A 25,136-nucleotide genomic window follows, 5' to 3' on the forward strand; every position below is an offset into this window, starting at 1 on the left:
ACTACACTGTCAGTTCGTGTAGCCAAACAACCAGTTTCTTTTTATAAACTATTGTTAGTATTTAGGTTTGGCCTTTAAAATACTTCTGTTAGAGCAGCAAGTTCATGCCTGTATAGTCAAGACTGTTAGCATTTCAGTGATGGTAACCAGTTCCTTGAAGTGTTTGTATTGCTCAACTCTAACCTTTTTACCAATATCTGAACACAAAATGATCTCTCCACATGATTCTTCTGGGACAGCACTAATGAAGTTATTTTAGTCTTTTCTGTTGTTTATTGAAAAAAAAGAGAATTCAGAAGTTGCCCTTAAGAGAGTAAATAATTTCTTAGGAACCTGTTTTTAGTAACTCACTAATCTTCAGATATTCGACTTTGACTCTGCCAAGGGGAGAGGGAGCTTTGGAACTACTGGGAGACAGCCAGGCTGCGTTGTGGTCATCCCCATCCCTTTCCCCAGCTTCCTCTCCCAGCTCTGCTCCACTCATCCAAGCAGGAGCTAATGTGCTCCCTCTCTGATTTGGCGATGGCTCCTCCTGCTCTGAAAACATTCCCAATTCTCTGTTTAACTTTCATTGTTTTGCAGGTCTGTAGTTCATAGTGCAGACTGAGCATGGACTTTTTAAAAGCCGCATTACAATTCATGTTGGTGAGTCAGGTCTAGAGAACCATTCTAAAAATGCCAGAAAACAGCATTTAGCAGGGTTCTTACCATTGCCACAGCTTATGAAACTGAAGTCAATTACAATGCAGCATCAGAATAAAAGGATTCCTCAGTAGACACGCTCTACATCTGATCCTGACCCCATCACAGATAAAGCAAGAAGGAGGGAAGATGCCACTTCAGCAGAAAAAGTGGTACTCTAGGCTTTGGCTAATTTCTCCACACTGAAGCACAGTCTGACTGCTAAGAACTACTTGGAAAGGAAAACAGATTCCTCTCTGCTGTGGAGGAGTATTTATAGATGCCATTATAGCAGGGGTTAAATAAAAAGGCAGGAGATGGCTCACTCTGAGATATTCCAGAAATAGCCTAGTGCACAACACAAGAGAACATGCACATACAGAGGTCCAGGATAAAATGCCAAAAAGAAACAATCATAATTCAATCAATATATGCTCTTCAGCGTCTTTAATATTAAACTGCTTTCACCTTTTCTCAGTTTAATTAAAATTCACAGATTTAGTAAGGCAAAAATAAACAAAACAAATAGAAATTTGACTTCAGCCTCTTATAGATTCATAATAGCTTGATCAGGAAGCGTCTTACCTTTCTCTGATAAATGGCAATCCAATCTGTAGTTGCAAACCACTTGTGGTTCTTTATGTCATTTACACCATTCTTGAGATTTCCATATCGTTTGGTCAAATCTACCTGGAGTAAATTTCTTAGAAGATCCTTCAGGTCTGAACTGAAGTGTGATGGGAACCTTACCTAAAATATACATCCACAACATTAATATACAAATTTGATTCTTCGCTTCTGTGAGGTAAAACATTGTTCACACAAAAGGAAACACTGGTCCCATTTTCTAGTCTTTTTCTTAACACAAAGTAGGAATACATGGAAAGAGATTACTGTTGTTGCACATGTATATCTGTTTTACAGAGCTTTTATCAATAGCATTGCTTTGTCCATTTATCATTTTTTGAAGTGAAAGTTTCTAGGTCTGATTGAATTGGGGAAAATATTAGTTTAAGATAATAATGATATAAAAGCTAAATTTAAATTTTACTAACTGATACCACACCAACACAATCAGTTTTCAAGGTATTCTCACACCTTGTGTGCATATCATACAAAACACATATATAAATTGAAAAATATATATACACGTGCAAACGCAGAGGAGGTATAGTATAGAATGGTGTATATATACAGCATATAAATACGTAGATACGCTCTGAAATAATTGAACTTCCTATTTGAAAATTCAATCTGGAACTCTACACTATACTGTAAACTGTTTCTGATAGCTAACTAAACCAGCATCAAAAAATTTAGATAAATAATACAGCACTACTTGAAGATAGCACACAAATGAGTCACTTGCCAATACAATTCATTCTAACCTGGCTACAACATCTTTGAAGATGAATCATAGGATGTAATTACATAGGGTTTTACTAGCAAAAGATCTGCTGACACCATTTGACATGGGAGAGAGGAGAAAGGGGCAAAGAACAGACAGAAATCTGTTTTTGTCATAACCACAGTTTCAGCATTTTACACTTTTATGTTCAGCCAATCAGTTATGATGTAAATATGGAACACGAAATTATTTAGCATAAAAACATGCTGTGAAACCAAGAGGTCTGATAATCAAGGATACTGCTTCTGTTTACATATCAATATGGCTTTACTGTAATACATGAAAAATTAACAGGTTTTAATGAATTTATTACCTAGACACCTGAGAAGTAGGGAAGTAAAAACTCTAGTTTCTAAGTAGAGAACTAAGTGCATGACAGATTAAATTAAACTTAAGATTATAAATTAAATTTATTATATTTATTTTATTATTTTATTATATTTTTATTATTTTATTTATTATTATATTATTAATTAAATTAAATTAAAATTAAGATTATAAAGGAAAAATACTGCAAGCTGAGAACTGAATGACTGAATGCTAGAGTTTCCAGAGTTCATGTCCAGTGCCGTTTCCACAACCATTCATCCGTAGACTCAACAAGAGATTAACAAAAAGACCAAGCGTAAAAACAAAAGCAAAATAGATGAAAATGTTTTTTTTTTTTTTTTTAAGAATAGAAGATAAATATATCTTTAAAGATATATCTTACTAAATTCTCATACGTTCAGGTGGAACAGCATATCTTGATGTAGGAACAAGGAAGAGAACTACCATAACAAATCAAGTGAGCAGAAAGAAACAGAGATAACACTGGCTGGCAGGAGAAACAACAGAATCATCACCTTATCACGCTTCCTGACACACTAAGAGATATTCATGAAGAATATGAGGGAAAAATTAGAAACAATTTTTAAAAATGTATATAACAATCACAGTTGAACATTAGACATATTTTGATCTACAAGGCTTTGTTGCTGCAGAAGTAAAGAAACCCACTATGAATTATGGAAACTCTTTAGAGCTTCTCAAAAGCTACCAGGATATTTCTGTAAAGAAAATAGCTCGGCAAATTAAACATACAGGTAAGCAGCCGTTAATAGTTATCGGATCATTTTCATCCAAGCACAAAAGAATATTAAATTTACAGACATTGTGGTGCTATAGCTTGCATTTTAAATTTGAAGGCAGGGAACCATACAGGTACTAAACATGGATTTTTAAAGCTTTGATTTTATTATTACTGTAACAATGTCTGTACTTAAGAAATATTCATTACTAACTCTTACCATATTCTTTCCAAATTGCTTAAAGTCTAGTAGCCAGTGAATTCTGCATCAATTCCACATAAAATCATGTTCTGCAAACACAGTGAGAAACAAACCATGCTTGCAAAAACATGCAGAGTTTTCACTTACCTTGCCAGACACAATCTTTTCATAAATTTGAATTGGCTGATCTGCAAAGAATGGGGGATATCCAGCTGCCATTTCATAGATTAACACTCCTAATGCCCACCAATCCACTGCCTTGTTGTAACCCTGGGTAAAATGAGAAATACCATTGTAGTACCATTTGTAACATAGTTTAAGATTTTCTGTACATGTAGCTATGAAATATGAAGACAGCAAATACGTTTTTGTTTAATATAGAACTTACACCCTAATTCAAAACAAACTGAAGGTCTCATGTTCCAACAACAATACAGTTGATGAAACTGAAACATTTTGCACACATTGCTGTGCTGAGTCTCAGTTATGTCTTTACACTGATGTGACAAGACTCGTTAAGTGACAAATGGGGACAACTTTTTTAATTTTTATTTAGTAATTTTTAAAATCAAAATAATCTTGGTACAGAATGACTGAAGCTTTTTTCAAAGCTTAGGAGGGATACTTCATTAAGTATAACAGTACTTCCTATTTTATACACCGTCATCTCTTGACTCAATTAAGTACATATCAGAACATCCATTTTCATGTTTAGTAAACTAGCTGCCTACTACATGAACTTAAAAGTTTAATAAGCTGTTATAGACATTTATGATCTGATCTTTAAAGCCTGAACACATAATCATTACTAATTCCTACTTAATATTAAAAAATACAGAAAACCCCACCAACCCAACCAATTTTATGTGTGTTCTCTGAGATCTTTTACAAAGCTCAAGGGTGAGACTCATTTTTTTCCTGAAAAATCAACTACAGAGAATTCATAGTAGAAACATTGCAATTTCCTCTGCTGCTTTAGCTATATAAGGCAAAAAAAGCTGCAAATAACCAACATTTTCTCCTAAAACAAAATAAGTTTGTTTACTTTTAAAGACTTGCAAAGGGGAATTAGTTAAAACATACAATAAATGCATAATTTAACATGATTATGAATATCATAAGCATTTCCATGAACTATAAGGATTTTTCCTTATACAGCTTTATTATAAATGACATTTCTTCTATGTTCAAACACAATACAAGTATTAGACTGCATGTACTTTTTGTGCAAAACCAGTGTTTTTTCATGCTTGATTTCATGTATAGTATTTTAAACACGAAACACTGCAAATATTTTTGAAATGACCACTGATTCATCCAATACACAGTTCTTGTTACCTCTGGAGATCCTCTTATAGTCTTGTTAACACTTGCAGTACAACATTTGCATTTTGTGTACTTCACTAGGATTTGACTTGTCAAGATTTGATTTTTGAGCTACCAGCAATTATTCACCACTCAAAGACTAATAATTAGGTGACACCTTTTAACTACATAAAATGCATGGCTGGCAATTATTATTCATACAACTGAAGAAGTACCTTGCTGAGAATTATTTCAGGTGCCAAATATTCTGGAGTCCCGCATAACGTCCAAGTTCTTCCTTTTACTCTTTTTGCAAAGCCAAAGTCCGTGACCTGGTAGCAGAATTTAAAATTAAGTACTTCTGAAATATTCTGGAAAGCAATTTTATATATAGGAATAGTATGTGGCATGAGACGCAAATTATCGCAGTCAGATACATCTTACATAGCAACTTCTCCTGATGCTTTTAGTACAGATAAAATCTGTTTCTCACGATAAAATAACTACTACAAAATAGACATTCCCTCCCTTGAAAAAGCTTCCATTTAGAATTTCAAACATCAGTGTGAACTACAACTTGCTAATCTTCTATATGCACTGTGATTGTATTAATCATTTTTTCTTATACTTTTCGTATCAGACTGTTTATACTGCTAAAAGTTTAAAGAATGTGAATATGAACAAGATATTTATCTTTTCCTTTAGTTGACACACAAATGAATCACAAAAAGGGTCAAGATATCAGTGAGTTTTGTAAAGTCAGAAGTTTTTAATTTCATAAGTGTTATAAAGGCATATAAGGAGTATGAGGGTTATATGGAAGAACAGTGTGGGAATAAGACAACATAAGAGGTCCTCCAGTAGCTTTTGTTTCTACTATCTTTGAAAGCATCACCAGTGCCCAGCTTATTTATCTGAGGAGTTTGAGTGGAAATATAGCAGTAACTGTAGTTACAAATGACAAGTTCTTGGCCATTACAGATTCTTCATTCCACTTGTCATGTTTCCTGCAGTAAGTTCTCAGCAGTTTGCATGCTTTTTCATCATTCTCTCTGTGTTTTTTTCAGGACCATATTGTGGAATACATATGGAAACCAGCAGGTTACACGTGAAATTCTGGGATCAGTTTCAACCTATCAAGTCTACGCTTGCTTGACAATCCATTTCTTTTGTTTCTTCCTTCTTGGTATCATTTTCAAATCATTCACTGGGAAAACATACTGTATCGTAATGATAATCCATTGCTAATTATGCAATAGCCAGTGCCAATGTTGCTGATACACTAAGGTCACACAGACAGTTAAACAAGCTAAATGCCAAACAATCAAGGCAGCTTTTGCTTTTATTTATTTATTTATTTAATTTTATAAATAACAGCAATCACACCTGCAGCTGAATGGAGAGGGCAACATGCTCACTAGACAGACCTGTTTCTGTCAGCAAAGAATCGTTTCTGTGTTTGTGAATGTGTATCAGTCTATGTAAGAAAAATACATTGCAGGCATGGGACAAACAGAAATGGTTTTAAAATTCAAAAATAAAATGAAGAGTTTCTAAACAAAATTTAGTTGGAGCTGCAGCACGAACATATGAACACAAAACTCCTTTCCTGGTCAGATGCAGAAACTAAGGTGCCTCACACAGGAAGACTGCCTGCTAGACATATTACCATTTGCTGTTTGCCAACCACCATAAAAACGTATTGTTGCATACAAAGAGTTGCCAGGTTTAGTAGTATAAACAAGACAAGATACAAATCTTTCCACTTCTCTCAATAAACGTTTTTATTATGTATACTCCTGTTAGATTTTGCCATGCCTAAAGGTGACACAATGAGGAAAGAAGAGCTTCCACAGTATAAGGACTACAAGGCGAAGTGCCTGTTGCTATATACTACCTTCCCATTTGTCTTTTTGATCACAAACAGAAAAACTAAAAGGAAGACGACGAGGTGACGAGAAGCTATCGTAAAACCAAAGAAGTCATTTGCAGCACTGCAATTCTGATCTGATCTGCTGAGAAGGTTAGGACTCTCCAAGGGTGGGATTCATCTACCTGGAATTAAGTACTATACTGTAGATGTTGACATCTAATCTGGTCATCCTCAACTACTTACATACACAATACAGAGAACAAGACATTTTAGGACACCTTTCTTCCTGTTCTAGGGCAGACGTAATATAGGTCAGATGAACAGAGCCATATACCATCACCTCCTCCTCACCACAGTCCCCAAGGGAAATCTCGACGACTTGTTCAAGTGCAGCCAGTGAAATTGTGCATACTTCATAGTTGGAAAAAAAGTTCAATCCATTGATTTTAACTGTTATTAAGCAGTAGAGCATTTTAATGCCCCCTGAGTATATACTAACATGCCAACCATCTTTAGACCATTTATTCTAAACGCATTTGCTAGAATTAACTAACCCTGCACTGTGAAACAACAGTCCACACCCTAAATGTATGAAGAATATCATACCTGGATGTATCCTTGCTGATCAATTAAAAGATTTTCAGGCTTTAGATCTCTGTAGATGAGGTCTAATGAATGGAGGTACTCAAATGTTAGCACTATCTGAGCTGCATAAAACCGTGCATGTGGTTCACTGTGAAGAGTTAAAAGAATATTAACCAATCCAGCGCTATGAAACAAACACGTTACTGAAAAGCGCAGATATTTCAAGCAACTCTTAACTGGTTCTTTTACTGTGTAAACCTCCCCCCCCCCCCCCCCCCCCCCCCAAAAAAAAGACAAACAAGAAAACCAAAACCACCACAAAAACAAACCAAAACAGCAAACATTTTAGAATTAATACATTCATTCCCTAAATTTAATTTCTTAAGTTTTGCATTTCAAATACACATGCAAAACCACACAACACAGAACTTAGAAAAACTTAGACTTTAAATTTCAACTTTTAGAAACTATGATTAATTTCAGTGACAATGTGCATATCAGTTCCAAAATTCTATTGTGCCTAGATTCTAAGTGCCTGCATTAACTAACTGAAAAATAATTATAAATTGTTCATTGCCTATTTTAGCCTACTATCAGAGGAGAAAATTAATGCACTTACCCTTCAGAATTTTTTCATTTATAGTAACAAATTTTATGAAACCCTTTTCTCAAATTAGCAGTATAAGCCTTTCTAAAGAAATAATTTCACTAAGACTCTTACCTAAACCTTCCAATTCTTCTTAGATGTGAGAACATTTCACCACCAGGAACATACTCCATTACCATGTATAAATTAGAATTGTCCTAAGGAAGCAAGTAAACACACACAAATATTTACCAGGCATGCTACAGTGTCTACAATTTCCAGGCCCAGTATATTTTATTAAAGAATGAAAACCTGTAGCCATCCAATGACCTTAATAAATCAAAAGTAACAGAAATAGAAATTCTTGAAAAAATGCATAATCAGTGAGTTCCTGACACAGAATGGTACAGAAGTGACATGAAAGAGCAGAAGATAAGATGCCTACTACAAGACAAGAACTTGCACCCTTAGGAGTTCAGAATTGATAGCCTAGACTATTCTTGTCTCCCATAGACCCACCACAAACCTCAAAACCATAAAGATTAAGAGATCATGTTTGTTCATTTTAAATGGTGTTACTAAATAATATATATATATATATATATTTACAGGACACATATCACTATTATTTAGGAAAATATTCAATTTCTTTACAGACCAGCTAGGACATACCATCTTAGAGTTAGAAGCTAATCTCAAAATTCTTTGCTCCATCATCAAGATTGTCATTGCCTCAGGTATCAAACTCATACAAAAAAATATGGAGAACAATTACAATTTTTCCTAAATTTTGATCACGTACTTCCCTGAAACTCTAACAACTACTTTCAAAATAATGATTACCTTAAAAGAATACTCCAGTTTTACAAGGAAAGGAAAGTTCACCGCTTGTAATATTCTCTTTTCATTCAGTGTGTGTTCTATTTGCTTCAGTTTGACAACCTAGTAAAGAAAAAATAATCTTCAGTCCAATTATGACATAACTGTTGATAATTTTTTTTTAGTGTAGCACAGCTACTTGATAGCAAGCTCATAAATTTACAGATAGCCCAAAACCCTAGTTTTACTGTTACTGCACTTATTACTAGGTACAGTAACAGTAATAAGAATGTATTAAAAAAATCTAACCATTCTAAAGAGTAATATTCATGCAATATGGTTTGCAGATAACTGGAGAAATAGTGTTTCTTACTACATGCTTAGTATAGGAATCAGTAAAGAAAAAACATCTCTCTACGTTTTCTTAATAATTGCTTGCTATTGTAACAGAGATACTTCTGCAGCAAGATAACAGTTCGATAAATTCCATTAATTCTGGCTTAGCTAAGAAAGGCAGGAATACATGTCAGATATTAAATATGAATTTTGTTACGTGTGAACAGGAGTAACCTAACTTATTTTATAGGCTTCATACATTACTAAGGAGAAGACTAAGGAAAATACACATTCAAAGTTTCTATTTTTATAAAGTTACTTCTGACAGACCAGACCTTTCAGTGGATTTTGCTTTTCTGCTTTATACCAAACTGCTCAGTGAAAGAATTAAAAAAAAAAAAAAGCTATCTTCTTGGAATACATTAAAATGTTAATATACTGACAACGCAGTGAGCGGCACATTTCTGATCACTACTCTTTCTCAGGAATTAACAATTTGTTTCCTGGTGTTAGACCCCAACATTGTGTAATTAATTCTTTCCATTTTACTTAATCCCTATTGCCCAATTTATCTGCATCTTATTTTGAGAATGGCACGATTCCCAAGTTATTTTTTTTTTTTTTACATAGGAAACATGAAGAAAATGTACAAGACTGATCAAAACAAGAAATCTAACTGCTATAAAAAACAGAAAAGCATGATACGCCAACTCTGACTGAAACTGAGTTTAAATTTAACCATCCTTTAGACGCAAAAGGTAATACCTACCAATAATAAAAAAAAGCTTTTTTGAAAGGAACTTTATACAAAAGAAATTGCAAATTGAAAACAGATTTAATATTTGCCATCACAGATCTTTGTGGACCAAATCCAAATTTTGCACTGGGAACAAACTACAGCATCAAAAAAAAAAAAACACCCCAACAACAAAACAATGAATCAGCTCATTTGTGGGAAGTGTTCCCTTCGTCCCTAAAAAGCTATGGTATGGAATTACTTTGGCCCTCAAAAATAGCAAGCTATAGTTTGGTATTGTGAAGCATTCAGCTTCTAGACAAGATTTTACCACCCTTCCTGCAACTTCTGCTTCTTAGATTGTGAAGGGTGATGGCAACAATATCACAGGCTGAAACTGCTGTTTAACACTTCATACTATCAAACTGGAGCTTAAGATAACAGAACTTTGCTCACATTTAAACTCCAGCTAAGGGCATGTCCTACGAGAGCTTCCTGTAGATCAAATGATATCCACCAACGGAAGATTCTCCCGTAACTTGTTTGCATCTGAGCTTTTGTTAACAAAACTTTATTTCCAAAAGTAGTTGTGTAATGAAACGAAGCAAGCAATGTTGCTTTGCTAAATCAAGGCAGGCAAATAAAGGAATAACAACCCTGCACGCAAAAAGATGGCTAGATCCGTGTACACTAACTTTTATTTTTTGTTTCCTGTCTATAGGAACCAGACATAAGATTGGATAAAAAAAAAAAGGGACATTGAATTGGCCCATCCATTATGCAATAAGGTTTAATATCTTCTTTTAAGTTGCTTCCTTTATGATGAAGAACTAGTGAATTCTCCAGAGAATGTACTTACTGAAATTAGTAGACATTTTTGAAAGGAAATATAACTGCGCATTTGATATAGAAACGATTGACAGGAAGCCAACACCAAAGAATAGCTCTCACAATTAAATAGACAAAGTAAACTCTTTCCTCAAATGACAGAGTTCCTAGCGATTTTCCTTGTTTATAAAACAGCAGCTGGACTTTTCTGTGGTCTCCTGTGGTCAAACAGAGCTGCAAAGCAACCACCCCAGAACCAGGAAGCAAGCAGGGACCGATTGCTTAGGTCTATTTTCTCTATGCCTGAAGACCCCAAGGACAAGCTAGCTGGGCCTGAGAGGCAACGCTTCCCCAAGCCACACGTGGTTAATGTGCCTTGGGAATTAGAAGAGTTGAACACTGTGATCAGGCTCCTTAGCAAAAGTGTTTCACAGTTCAAAAGCAGGGGGCTGCCACCCAGCCAGGCCGCGGACAGCCCTGCAGCAGGCCCACGTCTCCTGAGGTGGCGAGACCCAAGCGCTACGGAGTCAGCGTCCGACACCAGGGCTCGCGCTCTGGAGCCGTGCAGATGCCTAAGCGTCAGTCTCAGCCCAAGGACTGGAAAAACCCAACCTGATAATTGGCACGCGTATTTCATAAAGGAACACTTTAGACTTGTGCTCACAGACTTAAAGATATCTAGTTTTCTAATAGGAGACTGGCACCTTGACGCAAATATCTTTAACCCCGTGAATGTTTTACTGAAAGTCCACTGCAATCATTAAAAATGTGAATTTGTGTCTTTACCAGGTAGTTTTATAGCTACAGCTTTTCATTTTTTTTGGTCTGAGTTGGTTCAACAAGGCCAAGTGCCGGGTCCTGCACCTGGGGCACAACAACCCCAAGCAGAGCTACAGGCTGGGAGATGAGTGGCTGGAAAGCTGCCTGGCAGAGAAGGACCTGGGAGTATTGGTTGATAGGCAGCTGAATATGTGCCAGCAGTGTGCTCAGGTGGCCAAGAAGGCCAACGGCATCCTGGCTTGCATAAGAAGCAGTGTGGCCAGCAGGTCTAAGGAGGTGATTGTCCCCCTGTACTCGGCTCTGGTGAGGCCGCACCTCGAGTACTGTGTTCAGTTTTGGGCCCCTCACAACAAGAAGGACATGGAGGTGCTCGAGAGAGTCCAGAGAAGGGCAACGAAGCTGGTGAGGGGTCTGGAGAACAAGTCTTATGAGGAGCGGCTGAGGGAGCTGGGGTTGTTTAGCCTCGAGAAGAGGAGGCTCAGGGGAGACCTCATCGCTCTCTATAGGTACCTTAAAGGAGGCTGTAGAGAGGTGGGGGTTGGTCTATTCTCCCACGTGCCTGGTGACAGGACGAGGGCGAATGGGCTAAAGTTGTGCCAGGGGAGGTTTAGGTTGGATATTAGGAAGAACTTCTTTACTGAAAGGGTTGTTAGGCATTGGAATGGGCTGCCCAGGGAGGTGGTTGAGTCACCATCCCTGGAGGTCTTTAAAAGACGTTTAAACATAGCACTTAGTGATATGGTTTAGTGTAGGACTTGTTAGTGTTAGGGCTGAGGTTGGACTAGATGATCTTGGAGGTCTCTTCCAACCTAGACGATTCTGTGATTCTCTGATTCTGTGGTAGCAATGAGGGTTTTTTTTTTTTAAATCTTCAGATTATTTTTATGGCAGTTTTCTGAAGAAAGATGTAATCTCCTAAATTGCTTTAGTGACAAGGGCTCAGCTAATCCTGTGAGGTTTCAAAGAGAAATAGATTAAATAAAATCAAAAGCTTGCCAGTGGGCTCTCTCCACACGCATGGGATGCTCATGCTCATCATGCCCTGCTTTACAGTACAGCTTCAAGCAGAATTCATTAGCCATACTGAGGGAACAAGGGGTAGAAATGGTCTGGGATGTCTTTCAGGTGTACTATGTTGGAAAGCCTTATAAATTTAACTGGATGATTTCTACATTTTTTTAAATAAAGTTTAGAAAACAAAGTTATAGGAGAATGCTAAAGTTGTAACTAAAAAAAGAGCTTCATCAAGTCAAAAAATGCCAAAATTGACACTATAAAGATCACTTTACTTTAGCTCCTTCTTCACTAACCCTTATAAAGGAGTCTTTAATTAAATTACATCTTATTTAAGGCTCAGAACACCAAATCGCATGTAAAGAATACTGGAATTGCAACTCACAGAAAATGGTTTGCTTGTGCCTCTGCCATGGTACCATTGCATAAAATTACTTGAGAACGTAATAACGCTTGAGTGGAAGAGTCCACACTGTAGCAGTGCTGACTTTTCATTTTATCGTTTTCTTATTTTTAAATTCTCTTTGCTAGATCAAGGTGTTCTTAATATGACTTTTTAATTTGTTATACAACAGCAAAGGTATGTATGGTGCCTTATAAAGTAATAAAAGTTCTTAATTGAGGATCTTAGAATCCAAGTTCTAAATAACGTACTTCTGTAAAACTTGTCAAACCATTACAAATTAACTATATTGATAATTTGCTTAAGAATACCATTTAGTATTACAAAATTCTATTTTATTTAAAATTAAACGACTATCAAATGACACTGCTTAATCTAGAAGAATAACAAACTTAAAAAATATTAGACTAGAGTAAAAATAGATTCAGAGTACAGAATTTAAGTTTTCAACACAATTTTTATTGTATGACAGCTGTTTTAAAAGACTGATTACTGTTCTATCTATGTAGTTAATATAGATGCAACTGGAATATTACATAATTATGCATACAAAAAGTAATTTGGATCCCATGGCATCAATAATGGAAAACAAATGATTCAAACAAACAGTTTGTTAAATTATGTTTCACAAATGAAAATTTTGAGAATTCCTAGCCTTCCAGAATTCCTTAGCTACCATGCAAAACTCTAAAATATTTTTTTTTACCGTTTCAATACAGTACTACATTTGCTATTGCCAAAGAGTATGTAGACCACCTTACAAAAGATAAGCAAAGAATCACATTTATTAGTGCCTTGAACACTACTCTACAGACTCTTTAGCCTGCCATTAGTGTTAAGGGATGTTGTAAGAATTCTACACATTCCCAAAAACAAACCGCTGGCTAAAAAGGTCAGTCAGCTGCTTAAAGTATCACCAGTATCCAAATGCAGTAAGCGAAAGCACAAATAAGTCCAACGCAGTTTAGTCACAATTACCAGACCTTTGTCTGCTTCAAACGCTTGTACCGCAAAAGACACTAAAAATTACACCAACCTTCTGTTTGTCCAGTATCTTCATAGCATAATACTGTTCTGTGGCTTTATGTTTCACCATCATAACTCTCCCGAATGATCCTGTTCCTAGAGTTTTTTGCCTCTCAAAATCATCTAGGCCAGCAGTATTCTACATATACAAGGATATAATGGTATTATTTACAATTTAATACCCAGAGACAATTTTAATTATATGAATTGAAATCATTTATGAAAGACAACTGAGTAAAATTAAATTTATCAAAGACAACAAGCTATAGGCAACTTAGAGTTATGTCACGCCTGACAAATTTGAATAAGAGATTTTATATTGCACTCATTGAAACAAAGAAACTTAATTGAATTGTGTCAACATTTCTATAATTTGTCCATACAGATGACACAAGCTTAGTAAGAAGAACTTAGCTGTAAACAAATCATGTACTTAATAATCAGATAAATCCCTCATGCTCCACAAGCAAGAACATAAGAGCCTGCAAAATTCTAGAACCAAGCTCTTGACAAAGTGCTACAGGAGAGTCGTCTGGAGACACTATCACACATATTCATTCATAGCATTTGAGATGCTGCTTCAATAAACAAATGACCACCCTTTTCCACTCTCCCCATCCCTCCCCTCCAAGAAAAAGCCCACCCCTTCAACTTTTAGAAGATTTCTCTTGAGCTCCTTAACCTCTCCCCAAGCTCTATGCAGCATACTCTTTCTTAATAGCATGGGATAATAATTAGCAAGGTAAATTACAGATCCATGTAATGTTTAGTGTTATAAAAGCCAGCTAAAATATGATCACAGATTTTGAATTTTGTCATGCTGATCGCAAATAATTTTCTGCAAGAGAAAAGTGGCTATTCAGCATGACCATTTCATCAGCTCATACCTAGAGAAGACCCGAGCGTCTCCGCTGATGAACGTCAATGAGAAAACTGACTTTCAAAATGGAAACTCTTTTGAAAATTGCATTAAACTTTCTTCGGTTTTCTGTGCTGCTCATTACAAACTGACAACACACTTAAAACACACTATGAAAAAATACAGTAAAGAAAATTATTCGATTCTTAAATGATTGATACCTGAGGGGGGCTTTCCCATTTTCTTAAAAAGTCTTCTTTGGCTTTGGCTAGGAACTCTTTCACTGAAAACACACACAAAAAAATTGTCATTAATGTGAGTCATCATGGATGTGATAGAGACGCTTTGTTAACAAAATATATAATCTTCATTATCAACTTTATTCTTCAGTCCATAAGGTACTATATTTACCTTTATGAAAGCGGGCACCAATGTCTCAAATTTCTACAATTATCTCCAGGGGATCTGTAAGCTTTCTGGAGTAACTACACAACTCTACACACGTTACTTAAACTACACCAGCTCTAGTAACTCACAACACTGTATACGCAAGCAGGCTTTAAGGTGATGCAAAACTTTCTTAATTTGACTGGGGAAGAAAACAAACACCTGACATATAAATTACCATTCCGCAAAGAAAAAGATTTTATTATTTTTTAAAATAAAGTTACATTGTCTTTCAACTGATTAGCATAATGTCAAGCTCCCTGCTCCCCCCATCACCTTCAAATAAAGGCTGTTTGCAAGCTCAAGTACCAAATGCACAGCATTACTGCAAGCAAAGACAAAACACAGGGCTACAACAACACTGCACATAGATATGCCCACAGTCAGAGACTAAGTACTTTTAATATTAACTTTGCATTGAAATTGAAGGAATTAATAATTGCAAAATTCTGGATGACTGTTTAAAATGTGCACCAACATATTTTGTTCAGATAATCTTTCAGCTGTTCTATTTTTTGAACACCGATTATCAGCCAGATCAAAGTAGATTACTTAATGCACAGCCATAAACGAGAGGCATTTCAGACACTGCTGTGATTCTGAAAAAGTCACAGAATTAGAAGAAAATATCATACTGGTTTTGTGTTCTCTGAATCAATTCACATAACACAACGTTAATAACAGTGGATTTTCTGTACTATGTTCTGCCATAAGCAATTTCTAACAATACTCAATACATTATTCTGGTCAGTAACTAGAAATATATGGTTTAGGAACTGTATTTTACCTTCAGATGCTCACAGAAAATTAGGTTTATGAGTGGCCATAAACAATCATCTGATGAATCAGAACAATTTTGTGCTTTTCCTTTCAGAGAATACTAATGTCTACATAGAGAACTTTTCTCCTACCATACTTCTGTTACTGGCACAGTATCAGCAGTGGTAAAAACAGTGGCAGCCCTGGAGTAGACTGGTACTGATTTTGTTTTTGTTTTTGTTTTCCTTTTTGTTTTCATATGGGATTCAACTGTAGCAAAATACTCAAAGGAGTCTTACAGTTCCCACCATCACTGGCTCTGATGGAACAGCATCAAAACAACAGAAATTTCAGAAAAATTGTCAAAAGGTCTGGCAGGCAACAACATTAGAAGAGTGTTTAAACCATGACATCCCCTCAGTACTTTTAAGAGAAACAGAGAGGAGGGACATATTTATTACTTAAATTTATGTGTAAATAGAATAAGAAAACAGTTTATGTCAAATGAATTGTACGAATGAATTGGTATTTAAACTCAGAGTTAAAAAATTATTTTAATGGGTAGCCAGTAAAATGCTTGGCACGTTTATCCTAAGTGGGGAAAATATTTCCATTGTTTTTAAATTATGTGGGCTACTTATTTAATGACTTTTAATGATTCTCATTTGAGAAAAAGACAGGATTTCCTTTGACATGAAGTAAGTTCAACACAAAAAGGGAATGTAACAATGTCCAAATTCATGTTCGATGACCCCTCTTCTACTAGGAAAACAGAGATGACTATTGATAAAATGATGATTGTTGATAATTTTCTTTTGGACATAAATTGACGTCAAAATAACATGAGCACTATTTTCTCTTAATGCCAAGAAAAAAAATTAAGATGATCACTAAGACTACCAGAGAGCCAAGCTTCAAACTTAAGCTACTGTAGTTAAGAAATGAACATTAACTTTGCTTTAACATGATACATCACAACCAAAACATGAAATATATATACATATATATATATATATGTATATCTTGGTACAATGTCTTAAATATCCCTCACACAATTTCTGTTGTTCATATAAAGATATTTTAAGTTTCCTTATCTCTTGTACTGAAATAGGATTTTCAGTATTTATGAGAAATATACCATGATATTTACATGTAATCATCTTTTTCTCAGTTCTGCTTATGGAATAAAGAACGTTTATGAAAAAACTGCAATCAATCTGCAAATATTCAAACTGGGGAATCATAGAAATAATGAGCCTCTATTCTAGAAAAATCAGGAAGCCATAAGCTCTCCTTCAATACGGAATATCCAGCTTACTCTTCTTTACTTTTGTTCTTTTCTTGGCAAGTGGCACTGAGCATATATTATCAAAATAAAGCTACCAAATGGCATCAATTCACTCTTATAACCCTCATATTTTAAAAACAATTTCATGTTTTGATGGGTGTTACTAGAGAAAGTGTGTCAAATTTTGCCTGGTTTTTATTTTCTGAGGTCCCCTGGACTCCTTCACCACAGTGAAATTCAGGAAGTGATTTCAAATCGAATTTAGGCAACTTAAGGGCGTCGCTTCAGTCACTTTTGAAAACAGGACTTAGAATTTGAAATAGCACAGGTTCTTCTGAAAACTGAATCTCAATCACAAACCATTAGCTCTTGCTGCAGGAGAACACGTTTTATTTCTACAGTTTGAGTGCAGAATCAAAATTTCTGCTAATTAGTTATGGTTTGTAGTAGCCATTGTTATTATTTTCACGATGCAAACAAACAGGTTTATCAATGACTTTGAAGTTTTCCTCAAGTGCACATTTTTAGCCACTTTACATTGCTACGGAATTAATTTTTAAATTTATTATTATTTTTTGTTTTTCAGATCTTTAAACTGTTCCTAGTATCTGTGACTTTGGGCACTAATGAAAGAATGAGCATACCAAAAGTCTCTATAGGTCCCCAAAGGGTTTGCAGGAATATTCACCCACACAGATGAGATGATGAAGAGAGGAAAGAAAGAGAAAAAAAAAGTTTTATGCATTTCCACAACAAACACATAGAAAACACAAATACATTCCACCCTTTCCCCTCCCGACTCAGGGATGGACCCTGCAATAAACCAGCCCTTTCCCACACAGACAGAATGACTCATGCTACACCACAGAATGTTTGAGCAAAGATTACCAAACGAAAAAAGAGGGAAAAAAAAAAGAAAACACACCAAAGGCAGCTAAATTCAGTATGAGAAAAGATGATGCATCACAGAAATAAGCACAGCTTATAAAACTTCAGGAGATCAAGTTGGCATCTTTAATAAATAACCTGTTCTGAGACAAACACATCCAAGGAACTGTTGCTAACAAAAGTGTATCTATCTTCATCGCAGCATGCTGGATCACAATAAAACCTGTAATCAGGTGATCTTCCCACTACTTATTATTTTGTTCCAAAAGACGGCATGTGTGAATTGCATAGCATGTGGTGGGTAGCACAGAAATGGAAAACAGTCTCCAAAAATTTCACAACCAAATTTCAGTCCCATTACCCAACAACAGCAACAAAACCACCCGAAAAGCACAGATGAAATTACTGTATACAATCTGGAATGCGTACTTGAATTCTTTGTGGTACCTTTACAATTACAATTTAATTTTCTAAGACTTAAAAAAAAAAAACAAAAAAAAAAAAACAAAAAAGGTTTTGATATACATGTTCCCATAAGCACCAAAGAGCTAATGCAAGGATCAATCATGAATTCACAAATGGCTAAGTGAAGTGAAGATTTTGATGCAAGGAGTGTAAGCAAAGACCAGCAAACAGACCCTATTCAGACTAATTTCATTGGCACAGTACAAGATTGAGTGAAGGAGGTTGAAACTAAAAGAGGAAAAGCTGTTGTTCAAGAAAGGAAGGTGCTGGAAGGCGAGGGCAAAGCACAAGTGAAAACAGCGGCACAACAAGAGCCATGCATGGGATCAAACTATGGGAGCACCAGTAAGGACACCAGCTGGAACTGGAAGGGCTGCACAAGTGGCCCAAAGGTTAGGTGGGCACAAACACACCCCGCTAACCTCCGATAATCTAGCTCTTCATCACCAGCAAGCCCAATCGTTAGCAGGAGAAGCAAGTTTCATGCAAGGCAAACACACAAAGCGTATAGAAGGAAACTGGGGGAGATTCAGAAAAGCGTACTAAGAAATGGGATGATGGCCAAGGAGATAAAAAATTTTTATAAAACTGAAAGTTTATAACTTCTGCCTGCATCGGTTAAAAATCTGTTCAGAAGAAATCCTACAGGTGCACACAGCTGGACAAGAAATACGTAAGCTATTACTTGTGTATTGCAGATGACATGAGACTTGGCCTACAGATATCTGTATTCAGAAGAAAAGAAAAATGGCGATACGCAGGAGAGCCTGCTAAAAGAGACTTTTAAGGGAACTGGAGAGTAGGATAGAAGTATGTTATGTAACAAAATCCAGCCACTTCAGTGCACAGTGCAACACAACGATATGGAATTAGCTATCAGCCGGTTTCTTAACAGTCCCTGGTCACATGAATCCAAGAGCTTCCTGTTCAAATAAGCTTAGTTTTCAAGTGACAAAACCCATCTGGTCACAATGGGATGAAAAAGTGCTTGTAGCTGGCACTTGCAGTTCAGAGAGACCACTGCTACTCAGCTGCTCTCTGTCAGGAAGAATCGGAATGCTTAAAATTTGAGCTCGAGATCCTGAGGTTCCCAGGTAGCACTAGCATATGAACAGGTACTTAAAGATAAAAGAAAGAAAGAAATGAACACCACCTGCCCCTCCCCAACCCGCCTCCCCCCCAGTCCCTAAACCCACCTCCAAACAACAGGGGAAACGTAGTAAATAAATGTTATCTAACAGTGCCTTGACACAGAACACAATATTTTCCTTTAATTGTTTTGTGGATTAAATTTTGTATGAAAAGTTAGCGGGGCTATAGAAAAAAAAAGGTATTACAAAGAGCACTCTGGCCTGAAACAAGTAAAGCCTAGGAAAGCTCCTGAAACAATTAAGCAGGTTAGGACCTCTCAGCTGCAGGGGTGCAATTAGAGCACAGGGGAAAGGGGTCACAGATGGAGGAGTCCTGAAGAGTTAACATAAATCGCACTGCCTTTCTCCCACCTCCCACGTGCACTGTATTTGTTATTCTCAAGCACATCTCCCACAGGAGACAGTGAGCCAGAATTTTTTTTGGAAAAAAAAAAAAAGAAACTATTTGGATAGGATTTATGGCAAGAAAGCAAGAACTAAACTGATTAAGACCAAACATTGGGCACCACTACAAACCCCCATCTGCTGTGCTAAATGCCAATCTCTGCTTGGTATTTAGAATGCCCTTTATCAAAATACAATTCAATTTATGTTCCAAAACTGTAATATAATCACTTGAAAATTGGAATTAAATGGGATATTTAATTAAAATCTCCAAATTTCATTTAATGGAAAAATGAATATGTATGAAGAGATTCTGGTAAATATATTTGTATATTACGGTATAGGCTTAAACATTATCGAGACGTACAGGGAATCCTGTGGTTACAGTACCACATTTCAGAAACAAGAGAGAAGCGCTCAAGTCAAGAGTTCCAAGCCTCATTCTTGTCATTCTTGCACCATTAACCTCTTGTCTTAAACCTCTTTCAATTTCTTGGAACTTTCATTAGGAAGAATACTACCACAAGGCTTACAAGTTGTTTTTTTTTTTTTTTTTTACCTTGGTATATCTTTAAAAATGAACACAACTATGTATTAAATATTACACATTCAAAGGAAGCAGTGTGAACGAGAGTTAACATTTTAATAGCTAGAATGCACTTCCAAACAGAAGCTGAAGTGGTATCATTGAAACACACCGTCAACAAGAACAAAAGGCTTTGTTTCTCACAATATGAAAATGATGGGGAAAAAAAGTCCAATGTGATATTAAGGCTGTAATACGAGGCCCAGTCAATCCTTTCTTAACACTGTAGTGAAATGCACTCATTGGCTCTGTTGTCACAAACTGACCACTGATAATTTTGTCTTGTTCCTGCTCTAAAAGTTGTAAGGTCACTGAGGCCAGATTAATAAACTCTGTACCAATTTAATATCTCATCTATCAACTTTCTGACTTTGAGAGCAAAGTTTTGATCTTATATTTCCATTGGAACTTTAGTTACAATAAAAACTGGTGATGAAGATCATACTACTAACTTAGCAACTGCAATAGATAAGAACTTAACATCAAATATATATACGCGGAGCACTTTTGAAATACAAAAACTAAAACTTCTTAGTAAATGATCATGTAAGAATTATTAAATGCATATAAGTTTGTTATTATAATGCAACTGCTATTAATTAAAGTGCATACTGTAAACACTTCTATGGAATACTGGGAAGGACTGGTAAAAAGTAGAGAACAAAAGGGTATGGAAAAGACATGGAGAAAAAGAGAGAGGAACAGGATAAAGAGCTAATTATGAGTAATTACAGCTGCACTGACCAAAGACTAGGAAATAGCACTGGAATCTGATTTCAGGGGGAGCATATTCAGGAATTAACATTATTGCACACTGTAAATTAAGAGAGAAGAAAAACTTGTGTTTTACAACTCCAGATATTGAACACAGGCAATTTTTTATTTTATTTATTTATTTTTTTAAGTCTTGAGCTAGACAGTATTTTGTCAGTCTTGTACGAGAAAATGAATCCCTACTCCCCACAACCCCCCAGGGCTGCATGCTACAATTTTAAGCTGTAAATTAAACCAAGCTGAAGTCTTATTGTTCACCTCTTTTCTTGGCTGGTTTGAAAGCAGACAGACCGTACAAGAGATGTGACAGATTTAGACAAACCAAAACAGGAGGTGAATTTTCAGCTATCAGAGATAATGGCTATCTTTGTTGAATTCTGAGCGGATGATACTCTACTGCATACAACTGCCACAGTCAGACTGACTTTCTTCTTCCTTCTATTTTTATCAGAAATAAAATTGGTTTTATTTCCAAATCTCACTGTTAATCTTTTGTTTGCCCTTATTCATCATTTTAAATCATAAAGCACTGGTCCGAGCAGAGGCAGCAAACCCTGCTAATGCTAAAAGTGCAACACAATAGAAACCAATCCAGAGAGACTGGATGAAACCCAACCAACACCGAGCCGCTTAAAATGTGAATCCCTGAAGTCTTGCTAAAACCAAACCTCATCAAAATTTGTAATTGAATATACTTCATTAAACAAAAAAGTGACTCCTCCCTCAAGACACACAGATAAATGCTACGCATTCTGGTTATACCAAAAGCCTTTCTTCCTCTCTGCCAAAACCAACCAAACAAAATCCGTGAACCAAGCTGGGATTTATTATTCAAATCCTAAATTGTTGATTATATACAAGACTTCCTCAACGCTGACAAGCAGAATAGCTCCATCCAAACATCCAAGCATGGGACGTGACCCAAAATCTCTGGCAGATCCCTGCTGAACATGAGAGGCCCTCTAGGCACTTATGGTGGCACCTCTCTTTCTTGCCCAAGCTTCCCTTCCAAATGAAAGCATCTTAGCAACCTGTCTCTGATTAAAGTGGGTGGTATTTTTTTTCTCCTGTTCTCTAAAAACACCTGTTAGAACTGCCATACAGTTTCTTCTGTAATGCCTTAAAACTAACCTTTAGCCTAAGGAAAGGAGTCTCTCATGTACCTTTTTCCCGTCCTTGAAGTGTTCACTGAAGGGAGTTACTCCAGACTGCCAAGACGACACACTCCTATATATGCTTCCTTTCTTGCAACAATCCACATGCTTTGAGGCTTGGAAGTCCAAGAAACAGCAATTTGATTTGTAAGGCTGCAGTTCACTGTTCAGTAAAGACTGGTATATATATAAGCACTGCTTCAAACAAACAACCAACCCAATCCTGTCCTTCCACAATCATTTATTCCCTGCCTCAATATCATGAGTTTCATTGAAAGAGGAAAAGCATCCTGTGGCTGCCTGCCAAGCCAGGCTGGGGAGCGAGGCCAGATTAGAGAGTAGTGGGCAGAAGGCAGGGGAGGACAAGGGAAGCTCACTTTAATGCAATGCAACTCTCAGTTCTTTTCATGGCATGAATGCTTCTCCCAGGGTGAGGGAAAGACAAGCTGGGGGGAACAGGCAAATGTATGGGACAGAGCACATCACAGAATGGTTTGGGTTGGCAGGGACCTGAAAGACCATCTGGTTCCAACCCCCTGCCATGGGCAGGGACACCTCCCACCAGCCCAGGCTGCCCAAAGAAAGCCCCATCCAGCCTGGCCCTGGGTACTACCAGGGATGGGGCATCCACTGCTTCTCTGGGCAGCCTGTGTCAGGGCCTCACCACCCTCTGAGTCAAGCATTTCTTCCTTACATCTAAGCTAAAACCTACCCTCTTTCAGTTTAAAGCCATCACCGCTTGTCCTATCACCGCACCTCTTGACAAAGAGCCCCTCTCCCGCTTTCCTGTAGGCCCCCTTTGGGTACTTGCAGGCTGCTGTGAGGTCTCCCTGTAGCCTTCTCTTCTCCAGGCTGAACAATCCCGGCTCTCTCAGCCTGTCTGCATAGGAGAGCTGCTCCAGCCCAAGAACTGCTCCTTTTCTAAGTACTGCCAGTTTGTGCTAGTTTAACACAACCTGAACGAATTGGACTGGACTACTGAAAAGGTTTCTGAGTAATAATTCTAAGTTATTAATCTTCACTTATTCTATTAGATAAGTTAATTCTCTTAATGTAAAATTTTAAATTAATAAATTATAAGTTTAATACAATTACTTTCAAGTGCAGTACTTAACACTCCCTATATATAAAATTTGATCATACGTCTAATTTAACAAAAGGTTATGTGAAGAAGTGTTAACATATGAAATCCTCAATTATTATATGTTGATATGCTTTGCAAGGAACTGGGAATTAACTTTCATCTATGCAGTACCACTCTCTACAGTTGTAGCTGAACTTAACCAGCAAGTAATCAAAAATGCTGCAACTACCACAGAGTCTGTAGTGTCAAAGACCTCCTTCCTCTGTCAAACATAACAGGTATTACTTCACAAAGAAAAGTGAAAACTGTGATGAAATTGTGAAATTTTAAGCAGCTCTTTTTCTGCAGTGCATATATTTCCATGGTTACTATGCGGGGAAAAAAAAAAGAATAAATTTTAAGAATGAGTTCCAAGAACAAAATTTTCTAGGGCACTACTAGAAAATATGTTATAACTGTATCTACATTCCTGGGTAAAGGTTGTTAGTAAATTCTGCTAAATATAAATTCAAAAACACTAAGCAAAATGTTTACAGCATCTCCTACAGTTTCACTCCAGCTAAGCTTCCCACCCCTCTGCAGTGTAAGTACTGACCAACAGGCTAGCACCAACTTTCCTCTCTATATTACTGCCCCACCTTCGCTCCTCATAAAAGTTCCTTGACTGAAGAGAGTAACTTAGTACTGGGCAGCTATCACTGAGAGCGTTTTATGGTTAGATAGCTAAAAACTGTAAGCAAAAATCTGCAGGTAGTTGGTCTGCATATTGACCAATACATTTCCTGCAAAATATCCTTCATAATAATAGATGTACTACATACCCTTTTCTTTACAAGTAACCCAAGTTTTATTAAACTAATTTTTCCCTTGTATTCCAAACTAAGTGCCTTCGGGGGCTGTTCACTATTTGGGTGGATTTTACAAGTTACTCAAAAAGAGTAGCTCTTGTGTTGCTTTTCTTTTTTTTTTTTTCCTGAATATTTCATACAAGGCATCAAAATAATATTAGATATGCCAATCTTGGTTTAACTGTACTCATTTCAAAGTCTACTTCCTGCAACACTACTTTGTCCCAGCCCTTACATTAACAAAACCATACACACTCCCATATACTTGCACTTGAATCAATAACTTCACAGCTGTCAGAGTAAATCAGCAAAATACCTCTTCATCTCTTCGCAAGATTTGGGAATCTGACACATCACAACACTGACATATCTCCTGCAGATCATATTTCAATATTCATTTTCAATATTTACAGGAAATGGTTGCCTGCAGTAGCTAGCCAATTAGTAGAGGTTCATTTATAACCTTAAATAGCAGAGACTGACTTCCTGAATAAGGAAGTAAGTCTTATGTAAATAAACATATTTCACAATTCAACACACGAAGTGAACAACAAATTCCTGTTTGCCTTAGGATTAGGGTAGGTGAAAAGAAGATAAGAGTGTTCACTATCCATTCTGATAATGAATGGAACTTCAGAGAAAATCGGTTTAAGGTCAGTACTTTGATAAAAAGCAGGCACAAAATTTACACAGAATTTAGTTGCAAACTCTACAAAAATGTAAATAATAATAATAATAAAACAACCAAAATAGAAGTTCTTAATGGGCTTTCAGCAACTAAAATGAATAAAGGAAAGC

At 36.4% G+C, this 25,136-nt stretch overlaps 1 protein-coding gene across 4 annotated transcripts in view; it reads right to left on the bottom strand.

Moving 5' to 3' along the window:
• Positions 1-25,136, bottom strand: part of PRKACB (protein kinase cAMP-activated catalytic subunit beta) — a 69,908-nt gene that overhangs the window by 3,714 nt on the left and 41,058 nt on the right. For all 4 annotated transcript variants that reach the window (XM_067001740.1, XM_013177899.3, XM_013177897.3 and 1 more), the window contains exons 2-9: positions 14,732-14,793; positions 13,662-13,790; positions 8,553-8,651; positions 7,845-7,927; positions 7,145-7,271; positions 4,902-4,997; positions 3,508-3,630; positions 1,267-1,431 (exon numbers count right to left, since the gene is read on the bottom strand). In XM_067001740.1, coding sequence (XP_066857841.1) covers positions 1,267-1,431; positions 3,508-3,630; positions 4,902-4,997; positions 7,145-7,271; positions 7,845-7,927; positions 8,553-8,651; positions 13,662-13,790; positions 14,732-14,793 — 884 coding nt within the window. The remainder of the gene's footprint in view (positions 1-1,266; positions 1,432-3,507; positions 3,631-4,901; positions 4,998-7,144; positions 7,272-7,844; positions 7,928-8,552; positions 8,652-13,661; positions 13,791-14,731; positions 14,794-25,136) is intronic.

This window comes from Anser cygnoides, chromosome 8 (genome assembly GCF_040182565.1).
Source record: "Anser cygnoides isolate HZ-2024a breed goose chromosome 8, Taihu_goose_T2T_genome, whole genome shotgun sequence".
Lineage (NCBI taxonomy): Eukaryota > Metazoa > Chordata > Aves > Anseriformes > Anatidae > Anser > Anser cygnoides.